General features: G+C 38.0%; 1 protein-coding gene across 6 annotated transcripts in view; it reads right to left on the bottom strand.

Annotated features, from left to right (window-relative positions):
- Positions 1-1,495: 1,495 nt before the first annotated feature.
- RIC1 (RIC1 homolog, RAB6A GEF complex partner 1) overlaps positions 1,496-13,931 on the bottom strand; it is a 48,154-nt gene continuing 35,718 nt past the window's right edge. For 4 of the 6 annotated variants that reach the window (XM_027881037.1, XM_027881039.1, XM_027881038.1 and 1 more), the window contains 10 exons: positions 12,855-12,993; positions 10,932-11,048; positions 9,338-10,066; positions 8,817-8,975; positions 8,572-8,705; positions 7,267-7,553; positions 6,293-6,487; positions 4,318-4,507; positions 4,002-4,190; positions 1,496-3,721 (listed from right to left, as the gene is read on the bottom strand). In XM_027881037.1, coding sequence (XP_027736838.1) covers positions 3,436-3,721; positions 4,002-4,190; positions 4,318-4,507; positions 6,293-6,487; positions 7,267-7,553; positions 8,572-8,705; positions 8,817-8,975; positions 9,338-10,066; positions 10,932-11,048; positions 12,855-12,993 — 2,425 coding nt within the window. In that variant the 3' untranslated portion in view covers positions 1,496-3,435. Of the gene's footprint in view, positions 3,722-4,001; positions 4,191-4,317; positions 4,534-6,292; positions 6,488-7,266; positions 7,554-8,571; positions 8,706-8,816; positions 8,976-9,337; positions 10,067-10,931; positions 11,049-12,854; positions 12,994-13,931 lie in introns of those variants that run through there. The other 2 variants (XM_027881040.1, XM_027881041.1) reach the window with 2 other exon arrangements.

Here is a 13,931-nt window from a genome sequence, read left to right as displayed (position 1 = left end):
TGAAAGATTCAGTATTGTTGCTGTTTTTCTGAGGCAATTAGTTTTGCACAGGATGAGAACCAGATCCAGAAAACCTGATGATACACAAATAGTGAAGGAGGTAATCCTACATCAGCCATGTGAGCTGGATATGCAAAGTGAGAGGAGTCACAACAACTTGGAACTCCACAAAGAACTGTTCTTTAACCTTCAGCTGGTTAAATGGCCCATTTTTCCTATTTTTAGTAGTGGAAATCTGTAGATGAATAAACCTATTGTGGTAGGTTAACCCTGGCTAGCTGCTGGGCACCCATCAAACTACTCTCTGACACCCTCCCCTCAGCAGGCCAGGAAGAGTAAATAAGATGAGAAAACTCATGGATTGAGACAGGGACATTACTCACTAGTTCCCATAACAGGAAAAACAAACTGGCCTTGGAGAAATTAATTTATTACCAATTAAAAATAAAGTGGGATAGCAACACAGATAAAACCACTATCACCCAACCTCCTCTCTCTTCCCAGATCCAACTTCACTCTTCTACCTTCTCTCCTACAATGGTGCACAAGGACAGGGGATGGTCAGCTGAGGGTCAGGTCATGGTCAGCAACATTTCCTCTCTGCTGCTTCCTTTCTCCTCATACTGTTGCCCTACTCCAGCAGAGGGTCTACTTCATGGGATACAGTCTCTGAGGAGCTGCTTCCATGTGGGATCCTACTCTTGATGGGTAGTCCTTCAGGAACAGACTATTCCAGCATGGGTCCCCTGTGGGCCACAGTTCCTGCCAGAAACCTGGTTCTGCGTGGGCTCACTGGGCTGCAGCTTCCTTCAGGGCTCCTGCATCCACCTGCTCTGTGTGGGGTCCTCCACAGGCTGCAGTGTGGATATCTGCTCCAGCCTGTTCCACCATGGGTTGCAGGGGGACAGCCTGCCTCACCATGCTCTAAGAAGATATAACTGCTGAAGAGCAGCACAGTAGGAAGATGTTAATAGCAAGAGTGTTAGTATTAACATTTAATGCATGTGTTAACTTGTGCAGGCTGCAGGGAATGTCTGCTCCAGTGCCTGGAGTAGCTCCCCGTGCACCTTTATAGGCCTGGCTCTCTGCAGGACTATTCCTCACTCATCTCCCACAGCATTTTTTACCCCTTGTTAAATACGTTACAGAGGGGAGACACCAGCTTGGCTGACAGGCTTAGCTCTGTCCCATGGCAGGTCTGTTGGAACTGGCTCTGTCTGACAGAGGGGCATATTGGAGTCCCCCTTGTTACCACACCCTTGTCACTTAAACCCAGTACACTTCTGGGTGTAACTTCAAAGATGCACTAGGAAGGTAAAGGCTTGATTCCTTCATCCAGTGAAAAACAGGCCATATGGGCTATAAAAACAATCTTCATCAGGTGGTTTCTTTAAGAGCTTTGTCTCTCTTAAGATGACCTACCTGAATTCTCATAATTTACTGTAAATGGCTTGAAGTCCGAAATAGATATTTTTTTCACAGGAGTAACATCAAGTAAAGTTGAATACATTTGTCTTTTAATTACAGGTATAACAGCAGTGAAATTGAAATACAAAATTAGCATGTAAGATTTGCATAGAGATAATTACTACTATAAGAAGTACAAACTTCTAAAATTTCACAACTAAAAAAATTTACCTGCTAAACAACAGTAGCATAGTAATAAGATATGAATATTAAGAATGTTAGTATATCAGTTAATGTATGGTTTTACTTGTACAGATCTTGAACAGCAGCAAGCTGATCAGGATAGGCTTGGCTTACATCATTACCACAGAACCACAGAAAAATATTAACTTGAAGCACAGTTTTTATTTCTTTTAACATAGATTAAGCAAGTTTTTTATCGTAAAAAAAGCTTAAAGTATTATCCCCTTAAAACAATAATGGATTTTGATGTCAGGTCACAACAGGCTTGTAGGTATGACATTATCTGTAACCAGTAGCTACAATGCAGAATAAGCGTAATGCTGGGACTGAAAATGGTTTTCCTTCCTCTACTTTCAATATTAGTTTCAACTCTTAAAATGAAGTTCAAGTTGCATTCACTAAAAAGCTCCAGCTTTCCAAGTAATACTCGCAATTATTGCACTTGTACTGGTTGTATTGGCTTAGTAAAGCCATTCTAAAGCAACAATTTAATATTGGTACATTTTAAAGCACTTGATCTTATCTACAAAGGAAATAAAGATGATAAAATCACAATTTATTTCAAACTTAATTGTGAATAGTCTTAATTTTCAGAGTTTAAATGGATGTGCATTTAGTAACTACACTAGAAAAGCAACAGATGCTGCAACTACCCTATGATGATGACTAGTTTGGTCCATGTCAGTAATCAAGTGATGTTACAAAAAATAAACTAGTTTATTGTGTGTAAAATGAGTAATGTTGCATTTTTGTTCAGATTGCACAGTACAAACAAGCTAATAATCTAAATTAATACTGTTACAGGTAGTTATTACATAGGGACAGCAGCTAGAAAAAATAAGTATCTCAAAGCAACAGACTTCTGCAGCCAGCTTTCCATAACGTTGTACGAAAGTAAATATGTCTTAGTTAGAAGTATGCATATTATAAAATGTTTGAAAAATGTTTTAAGTATGAGCTGTTAAACTAGATTTCCATAGCAAGAGTATACGATGATTATTTACATTTTAAAAAATCCATTTTTTCAGAAAAGAATTTACAATTAAATAAATAACCTTCAGCAGTCCCTTAAACCCAACGACAAGATCTGTAAGTGGCAGTAAAAAAAAAGGTAAGCCACCTTGTGTCAATGTCAGGTCAGTAAAGTATGCGTCATCCAGAAAGAAGTGCAACTCTGCTTTAACTTTACTAGTCTAGAAACATGCAAAATACATACAGGTACCTCCAAATACGGTACAGTCCTCAGTATTTGTACAAGATTATTCACAAAAACATACAATATATTTTACAGTCCTTTAATACAAAATATCGGTATCAAACCAATCTGAACTGCGTTGATCAGACATTTACTAGGCAGGCAAGCTGCGAAGAATAACAGTTTTTAAATTTAATCCCCTCTTCGCCTTTTAAACTCAAGCAAGATAGAAGCAGTTTCTTCAAAACATGTTGGTGATGTAAAGGTACTGATGAACATTAGCTGAACCTGTCTCCATATGTATTCACTGTCTCTCCAACACTATTTAAAGTATCAAAATGTAAAGCTGCAGTCTGAAGATTGCATCAAAAAAGAAATGTAATTACCTGCTTTTGAAATTATTAGATGAAACTGCTGTTTAGTTATCCCCACTAAAAATTTCAAATATTGAAATAAAAAACCCCAAACAAAATAAAACAAACCCAAAAAACCAAAATAAAAGATAGTTCAAATCCAAAACATGGAAGCATATCTAAGAGCTGGTTTGCTTCCTTTCACACCTGATACTTGGGAAGTTGTTCATCTTCCATTTAAGACACAACACAGTCATAACTGCCTTCTTGGAATGAATCCTCATCCTCTATCTTAGCCTTGTCCTCTTCATGTCTGCTTGCACTGCTGTTGCCAGCATCACTCTGGGGATTAGTGCCATGGCTAGATGAAGTCCTGCTTTCCTCAGCTCTGGGGTTCGCTTGTTCAGGAACCTTGGAAGGATTCACTGGCTGAAAGGCTTCAGGCTGTACTTGCTCTTCCACTATTTCATTTAGTTTCTGGATCTGTGGTTTGATGATATTTAGAAATGGCTTATACCCAGGGCTAGGAAGATAATGAGATAGAACACTGAATTAAAAATTAGTACTTCTGTCATGTGCCTGAAAAACAAGGACCCTTTTAAATAAATAGAAAAAGTCAACCTTAATAAAACAATAAAAGTTGGAAGGTTGGTTGGTTTGTTGTGGTTTGTGTTTTTTTCTTTTCCCCGTTTAATTACAACTGTGTTGACAGAATGTTTCAGCTAGGACTGAGATAAAGTTACATGTTAGGTAACAAATTATCTACAGCTTGACTGAAGAGGAAGGTGGAAAGTAATATTTACCAATCTGTCGAAGCCCATTTGTCAACAGCATGTAGGCCAGTCTTGATATTCTGACAGATTTCTCCATCAATATCAGAGGATTGCATTATACTGAAAACCTGGTTGATAACTGAAGATTCTCTGAGAATAAGGCCTATGACAACACACCAATCCAGACATCCTGCTTCCATGAAGATATGTAGCAAGTACCTGTATGGAAAAAACCATTCTACTTATTTTTGCACTCCAAAGACAAAAGTAAAAGTCCCGATGTGATTCTTTCTCCTAATGCTGCGTAGCAGCAATTCTAAGTTTCAAATGCTCACAAGTTGCTTACCGCAGTTGGACCTGTGACTTGTGTGGCCCTTTACTGGCCAGTTCTAGAGAGAGATGTTCAAGCTCTGACTGCGTTAAACTTAGACTGGAGAAGTTTTCATCCACCATGGTCCAGTCACCGTCCACCATAGAACTTGTTTCAGTCAGGTCCGTTGCTGAACCAATGCTGCATTCATCACCTATCAAAAACACTCAGAAACATAAGGGAAAAAAGAAACTACTTACTTTAGTAAGACTCCGAATTTCTGAACTACTTCCTATACAAATTGACAAACAGTAATGCTTTAGCCATACTGCCGATCCCACTTCAGCATTCTTCTTGTCAAACTGTATGGTAGAACTATTTCTGCAGGAATGCAGTAGTTTTTCTATCCAGTAAAAATAATTCGGCAGAACAACAATAAAGGATCCTGAATATGTGTTGGCAATCATCATAAAAGCAGAGAGACAGCCTCTTGCGTACTACAGTTCTAGAATTTAGTCTGTAGGAAGGGTTACAGTCTGTCTAAAGATTCTTCTTTCTAAAGCTTTAATTTCGTTAAAAATGAAGTTGCAATACCAAGTTCTTTTCTTCATACAACACCCTGAAAATTCTGAATGCTTTGTAATGTAAATATTTATCTGCAGTAATTATAAAAAGAAATAAGTGTTTCTAATAAAGAAGAGCATATGTAGCCACAGAATCTTCACAGCAACAGTAACAACTGCAAAGCTAAAACCATTACAGAGGTGAGTCAGGAAGGAACCTACCCTTCAGAAAATTTCCATATTAAAGCAGATGCATCTTTCTGTAGAATATTTTTACGAAGTCAAGAAATTTTAGCTTCCTGCACGTGAATACCATTGTCGGACTAGTAACTTGTGAAATTACTAAGAAAATTCAGATTGCAATGTTTTAAAGACGAGTAATTTAATTTCACTTTAGAAATAAACTGCTTCTAAACGCATACCAAAGTCCATTGAACTCAAAGGCCTTTATCAAGCTCAGAAAAGAATAAGATGCCTGTTTATAGAAAGAGCAATAGTGGCACACCAGCAGTACAAGCAGTGCAATGGAATGAGATACTCATTTTCCCCATTTTAGTTGGGCTTTTTTGCAGAGCTCTGAAACAAACTTACTTAAACCTAATGCATTCCTGCAGTCTCTAGAATTAATAACCAAGAGAAACAGGATTGAATATAGAATGAGATAGTGCCCAAGGAGACAGACAGGATCTCCAAATGCTCTGAATCTCATAGGAAGCTCTAGAATATTGGGGAGATTGTAATTCACATGAAGTAATTAGGTCTTTCCATGTCCCCTGGAAATGACATGACTGAAGATACTGTTGAAAATGTTGCTCTAAGCTCAAACATAAGAGGGAGTATAAAAAAATGTAAACAAACAAACAAACAAACAAACAAAAAAAGAGATCAGTGGTCAGACAAACATTTCCTGTCTCAGTGTATTCAGAAAAAATACATGAAAAATAACCTGATCATACGTTTCAGCTTTTAGAAAAGCAATTTAAACACATAGGACAAAATAAAACTATAGTGGTCTCTAATTTTCTGAACTTCCTCAATAAATAATATGTCTAATATCACTCTAAAGAAACCCAAAAGCACAAAGTTCGTGCAATTAGACCAGTGCTAACCTGTGCAAGAGGCTGATCTCTGCATGAGACAAAGATAAAAAACCCCTAAGAACACTCTTCATATGAAGAATGAAAAAATACTGAACTTCAAATCACCACAGACAGGAACTTCAGCAAATATCAATTTCATATTCTACTTCAAGTACTTAAAGATGTATGGCATGGCCACTGTCTGTTGTAAAAATTTCAATTTACTGTTCTACAAGTCTTTTTTTTTTCCTGAATTTTCCTTATTAGCAGTTGAGAAGCAACAATAAAGCGCTGGCATGCAAATATCAAAATATAAGTACTTCCAGGTGCATTTTTTCAATAAGCAGAGAGAGGGGAAGAGTGACTAACCTTTACTTAGCAAAGGAGAAAGGAATGCATCTTGCATGTGTGGTCCATGGGATGAAACAGTGTCAAGCTCTCTCTGGGAGCAGCTGACAGTACCAAGCCAGCTGCGACTCCGAGGTGTGTTTGAAACCCCTGTATCCATTTCCATGTTTACAAAGGTGTCGGCAGACTGAGATTTTAGTAGTTGCTCCCCTATGGCTAAAAAAAAACAAAACAAAGAAACCACACCATAGAAAAGTCATGTAGCTATCCAAAAGGAAATCTGGACAGACTCCAAGCATTTCAGGATGCTAAAACCTGTATCTAAGTCAACATTCAATTAGTTTGCTGAGGGACCAAGAAAAGAAGGAAATAAGCAAGTTTGGGTATTTCAGGAATTTCTGATCATCTTTTTATGTGAGCACTGGCATAGAAGGAGTATCATCTGATAAAATGTTAGCATCAAGAGACCTCAACTGATGCTGCTACTAAGAAGAGGAAGACTTGGCAGCTATTGTCAACTTTGTCGTAAGGAGATAAGCCAGTGAACTGAGGAACTGGTAACTGAGGAAGTTTACATCGAAGTCTTCAAAATTCATACCCTCTAGCATAAGGCTAATTTCAAATATTAGGAATGTCAATTTTTAATTAAAAAAAAAAATTAAAACCTCATCTAGAGACAATATAAGAGTATTGACTTTAGTAATTCTGTGCAGCAGAATTTAAGCTGGAGCAATTTCCATGTTCAACTCAACATCTGCACAAGTGATACCAGTTCAGTGAACCTGAGAAAGTAGGAAACTTCAACAGAAGCAGTGTCATCACAGCACGAGATTCCATCTGTGCTAAATGGAATCCCTTCAAAAAGTACACCCTCTGTGAGAAATCTGTGCAGGTGGCAAGCCTCAGCCTGCTCTTTGCTTGGCTGAACAGAGACAGAACAGATGAAGGACTGCAGGAGGGAAACCTAGTCCTTATCAAGTCAGATGTTACAGCACCTGTTTTGTACTTTCCATTCTTGAAAGGTGAATTAATGGACGAAGCTGGTATGACTGGAAACGGCCAGAGGAAATCCTTGTGTAGCTTTTTCAAAGCTAACACAAAATCCTCTACATGGGCAGCTCTGGCTCTCTCCTTGCACAACCAGCCGATGAGCTCAAAGCCCAGCTGTGCAGCAAAGCAGCCGAGGTCTTTCAGCTTGATTTCTTCCAGCAGGCGTCGAGCGTGCCGCCACAGCATCATGTCAATGTACATGTTCTCAGCACAGTCACTGTCCTTGCTCCACCTGGACACAGACCACAGAACAGCAACGTTAGGACTGATAAAACCGAGTCGTTGTGGCTGTTCGCCACAACCACAGCACATCAAGTTACCTGAGCAGGGAGCAGAGAACAGGGAGGGGACTTTCTATATAATGGCAAAAGCAGTTTTCATCATTCCTTGCTATTAAGATCCCACTGCCTCAACATGTACGTGAAATAAAGAACAGAAGTTACAACATCAGCAGTGGTCATTGAGTATTAAACTATTAGCAGTGCAGAAAAAAGTAAAGTAGTAGAGCTAAAAGGCAGATGCCATTGCAAACCGTCTCCTGAGGAACAGGTTTAGAGAACTGTCAAATATTAGTCTAGGACCCTTCCTATCAAAACTTTTAAGATAGTACTCTCTATGAAAAATGACTAAGAGTATTTGAATTTATACTAAGATTGTTTTAAAAGTCATTATGGGAAAAAAGTCAAAACAAAGATAATAATGAATCCCAGCTCAATGCTGCTTCTGAACCACAATACCTATAAATACCAATTTTGTATACAGCAGCTTTAGAGTGGTTTACCCAAGGTGTAACAGGCTCTATCTGTAGCTTGTGTACACACTGCTAGATCAAGATGTGCACAGCAGCACAGCCCAACTGTGATAACTATGATGCTTCAAACTGTGAACTTTCAAAACGTATCTTTCACCAAAACAGATCCTTCAAGTGTGAGGCATGTGGTCTCACCAGCTATTGAAATTACTACACATGCATACAGTGGTTTCAGACTCTTTTGGTCAGCGAGCATACGGGTGTATATATTTATACTAATACACACACATATATTTAATGCATGAGAATAAGTCCTCCAAAGAATGTTGTGAGAAACACAAACATTACAAGTGCTGTGAAAAAACAAATGCCAAGGATGTGGAAGGAGACTATGACATATCTAACTATCATATAGATGTATTTCTAGAACTTAAATTGGTAGGAGTGTTAGTACAGTACCAAACAAAGTGGAGAAGGAGATGATATTACTACCAATTACCTTTTTCCAGATGGGCCAGAAGGCATACTCAGTGTTTTTGTCAAATTAAACTTGCTGTGGAGATTCTCTGCTGACTGGGATAAACTAATGCTGCGATGCCTGAAGAATTCAAAGCCACTACTTGAACTAGGTTCCTAAAACAAAGAAAATTAAAACAACACAGTCAAATGAGCAAACAAGCTATGTAACATCAAGATTAATCATAAAAGGTTTGATGCACAGTATGTACTTTTCTCATCACAAACCTGAGTTGTTGGTGTAGCTGGGGGTGTCTCTGTTTCTCCAGAGCCAATGGCTTTAAGAAATCTAATCATGTGACGACAAAGATCCCACTTTCCCTGCTCTAAGGCAGTATTAAATAGGAGAGTAGCATGTTGTCTGCTAACTGCTGGAACTTCCATATTCTGCAAGTAACAAAGCGTAATTAGGTTATTTGCTTTTGCTGTAGAGCAAGTCCTATTAAGCCACACGGAGTCACATTCATGTATACCAAAGATTATAAAAAGCAAATTTCATGCTACTATTTTCCTTTTCAAAAACAGTAAACTAACTACTTATATCCTTCCTCCGTCTACTACCCTCCCTCCTTCATAACAGGGCATAATATCAACAGAAAACTGTTAAATTAAAAATGTGCTGAACATGCCCAACTTTGGTATGACATTTTTAAAATACTGCATATTAGTAAATATCACCACTCTTGCAATATATTAGGTATCATTATTAGTAAATATCACCAGTCTTGCAATATATTAGGTACCATCACCTGTAGGATAATAAGGTAAGAGGCAGCTGTGTCCAAGTCCTGGGCCATTAAGCACTCTTCAAATAAGTCCTTCGGGTTTCCAACAGCAGCAAAAAGGTAATTCCACAGGGCATATTCTGTCTTCCTAGCACAATGAACAACTGTCTGCAGGAAGAGGGGGAACTCTGTAATGAACTTCGCCACAGTGGGAAGGAGAGGGTCGGGAATGGGTTCCCGCGAGGTAGCTTCTTCTTCCAGCACTTCATGAAGCATCAGTTCTAGTACATGAGGAAAGTATGGTAATGTGGCACAGGAGTGGGCCAAAAGCAAGGCTTGTTCACCGAGGTTCCTAACCAAGAGCTGGCGTAAAATGTGATGGAGGTAGATCTGAGAGGTTCTCTCAACAATGGAGAAAGGAAAGAGAACCTCCAAGTGTTCTCTAGCACTGGTTTGAGTATATAAACAGTCATAGAGCACAGTGTCATTAACAGCACCAAGAACCAAGGCATCTTCAAACAAAACAGCCAAAGGGTATATGTTGATGTGGAAAGGCAGCATGATCCGTCTTGACAGAAAGGAATGTGGTTTTCGATGATCTCTGGGAAACAGGGGAAGCCAGACTTTCATACCTGCCCCACCACAGCTGAGCCACAGAGCCTCCAGTAAGTGGCGTTTCTGTTTGTTAATCCTGCAAGTAGTCCATACATTTTCAACAGACTGGGCTAGGACAACTGGAGCACAAAAAGGCAGCTATTTAAAATGAAAAATAAAAATTAAAAAATCAGTATTCATTACTCCTTTTTTTTTACCTCTTCACAAGAACTACTTTTTAGCAAAAAACTACTCTCTTCTAACATGCTGTTCTTCTAACAAAGAAGAAATAAGATTTGCTTATCTCTTAACTGCACCCTAGCATCTGAGAAAACACCACTTATTACTTACATTAACTCAAGACATTTCTTTGACTTTTTTTAATTTCCATAATATTTAGTCAAGAAGCAGAAAGGTAGAAAGGGAGAAAAATAAAAACCTGCTCTTTGCTTCTTCAGTTAGCCCACAAGTTCAAGCCAAAACTGACAAAATTACTATAAACACTATCTGCTAGTGTTTGAGCTGCATACAAATCTACATCTGAACTTTACAGATTTCACTCTCCCAAAGCGCATTGTTTAACTTGGTTTTCATCAGCACAGAAGAACTGAAAAATTCAGTAATCAATTTCTAGTGGCGGTGTTGTTGTTTTCAGGAACTTTGTCAACATACTCTGCAAAAAATGATAATGCTCCATAAGCATATGGAATAGTTTTAGATAGACCAGAGATTTTCTGTCATTGGTACACACCAAATTTTGCACAGGATCCTTAAGCTTAAAACTTGTTTATTTCCTGCAATATAACTAGCAAACACAGCTGGTAAATATTTTAGTTAGACATTCTTAGAGGAAAAAAAAAAAAGCCATGGAATTGTAATATACTTCCAGTTAACAATTCAGTCTGTAAGTGTGGATATTATCCTGCACTATAGATCTATTTTCTTTATGTCTGGACCACTCTCTTCCACAACTTCTTCAGACACTTTTAAAGCTATATGCAATATTCCACATATATTTACTCACATGCTTTCTTTGATTAGGATTATTATCTTTATCTCGTATCTGGGGTCCAGATCGGTCCCTTTGCAACATGATGAGTTGTCCTGCTAAGTTAAGCATAATACTTTCAGCTTCACAAGCCTATGGATAAAAAGAATATTATGCATATTATTTAAGCTTTTTGAATGAATCATTTTACTCATAACCCCAATAACAACTGAGAATAAAAAGAGTAGATTAGCTGCACCACCTTACAGAAATGACTAACAACCGAATTAAATACAAGATGACCCAGAAAAATCAGGTAGAACTAAGTACTGCAGTTCTTGTGCAAAGGAGTAAATATTGGAAGGCTTCTTATTCACCAGACTCATTCCATGTGTTTGTTTGATGAGGACTTCTTCCAACTATGTATCTTGGCACAGGCAAGCCACTAGCATTTTAAGAAAAATAAAGCTCTGTATTCTTATCAGTATCATGACTATATGATTGCCAGTATCTGACTGCAAAGACTAACACTGATACACAATCCAAAAAGAGCTGAGCCACACTTGCACAGCAGATTGAACTTTTAGTTAGCTGCAGCTAGAGAAAAATCTTTCTAGTTAGGTATATCAAAAAAGCAAAGTATTCTTTCTAAAGATTTATTTTAGAACTGTCTCCTGTTAATTTCAAACTAAGTCACTGGAGCTATTGCCATGCTGTGCATGAACCTTAGTTTTAAAATATGTGGATAGGGGATCTGTATGGTAAATTTGAAACCTTAGGGGTTAAGGTCACTAATAGGTAAAAACACTGAAAAGTCTGACACACTCCATGAAGTCAGACACGTTACTTTGTCTACAGTGCAGTGTCATATTTAGTACTAACAATAATATTTATCTTTTGATCAAGAAGATCAACAGAGTTTAAAGATAGGGGCTCTTTGTTAGAAAGGAAGAAAGAGGTAATATCTCTTCAGTCTGAAACAAAGTTTAAATATTACTGTTATATTTATGCTGCAACAAGTTTCAGTAGGTTTTTCTCAAAATTAGGAAACACAACAGGTCAGGTAATTCAGGAATACAGATGCTTTCTCAAAGTAAGACGGAGTAGAAAACCACGAGCATGTTGCTTTTTACGCCCTTGTCCAAGATCATGTCAAAGTCTTTGGACGCATGTTCAGCACTGTGGGACCCTAAATTAGAAGGAAGCACAAACCTTCAGACTTCACATCTGTGCCACCACTTTCGCATCTGCCTGTGCCTTTGGGATGTGGAGAAAATTATGCACCTCCACCTGTCTCCCAGCCTGCCTCACAGACAACACAACTTCTAAAACATCTTGAGGTAGCTGCTCTCATGAAAATATACACTTCTTACTGCAGCTACTCATTTAAGCCTAATTTGCTTACACCCCAGACAGCAAAAATCCCAGTTCTCTTTGCACTATGCTTTCAGTGGCCTGACTAATTTCTGGAGTTAAAGACAGGGCTTCACCTTCACACCTTAAGTTATTGTTTGGTTGTTGGCCTATCTCCTGACATAACTAGTGGGGGAGATTATCTTACTTTATTTTAGTGTAGTAGGAAATTGACAAGAACCTTTTAGGGTCATATGCCATCTTTTCCTTTTTTCTATTTATTCTTTGAGTAATGGGACATGCTGCTGCAAGAAAGGCACAACAGGGCAACATACCCTTGACACAGTTAAATTAAAACTGTCCTCCAAGATTTGGCCCCAAACTTTACAGGATAACAAGAGAAGGTATGAAATAAAATGCAAACTCTTACTTCTATTTCCATCCCTTTGCCCCCAATTCACACATACAATGCCTATATAATAAGCATCAGAAAAAACATGATGTGGATTTTACCACATAAAAGAACCACTAATTTATGATTAATTTATAAGCCAGGCAGACTAACAAATCCAGGCACCAATTCTACCAAATTCTGAGACCTGTTACCTGCTGAGGCATCTTCAAGGTTATGCCGGTCTCTGTCCTCACTGATGTCAACGTAACAGACACTACAAGAAAAGGATGAGGAATATACCGAGACATGGACACTTCTTGAAGAACTTGGATACTGGCAGTAGGGTTAAGACTGAAAGGAAAGATGACTACATTTAGATATTTTAGAATAGTATTTAACATGAAGTTACCATCTTGAAGGAAACCTAGTGAAAAAAAATAAGCACCTTAACCCCAGCAAATTACTCTACAGACTAAAATTATGTTTCTTTAATCAGGAAGCAGTAGATATGCTCTCATATCTACTCTGCATAAAAGTTACCAAATGAACCTAAGTTGGGTTACTTATCTTGATAGTTTGGGGAAATACACCTATGAGTGGATTGAAGACAACATCAGATGCTTCAGAATAAGACTCTATGGACCCTTCAATGAGACAGTTCCAGAGTTTGGATTCTGTTGGGAGTTTTTTTGGAAAGGCATTAAAAATATTTTCCTCTAAAGGGAAATACTGATCAACAACTTGCTTTCTTCTAACACAAAAAGGTCCCTTCTTGCTGAAACCAAGATACCATAACTGTAGGAAAAATCATCTGCTAAGCACTTAAAAAAAAAAAAAGCTACCTGTGAATCATTATTTGCTCCTTAGTTCTCTAATCTTAACTGTTTCAAAGTATCTGACATATCTTATGTTGCTACTAAATTTTTGCACTAAAATAACTCCCTATCACAATAACAAAACCAAACCTTTCCTTTCTCCGTCTTTGCAAGTCTGCTGCCACCTCAAAATTCCTATTTCTAATGTTAGAAATGAATGGGGTTTTTTAAATATTCAGATACATAGGTGCCTTCCAGTACCTTTTTCTTCTATTTACATTCAGTTTTCAATGTGTTAACAGTTAAGAACATGTTTGATCAGACAGCTGGAAATATGCATACATCAGTCACCTCCACACCTAATCTGCCTATCAGCATGCATGCAAGTGACAACACTTGCGCACACAGACAACACTTACCCCTCTGTAGTTTAAAAATCCGACTCCACAAGTTGTCAAACATCTCTGTATTATG

This window comes from Empidonax traillii, unplaced genomic scaffold (assembly GCF_003031625.1).
Source record: "Empidonax traillii isolate 1590-97213 ecotype Southwest subspecies unplaced genomic scaffold, ASM303162v1 scaffold83:size2986645, whole genome shotgun sequence".
In the NCBI taxonomy this organism is placed as follows: Eukaryota; Metazoa; Chordata; class Aves; order Passeriformes; family Tyrannidae; genus Empidonax; species Empidonax traillii.
This window is presented reverse-complemented; position numbering and strand designations above follow the sequence as displayed.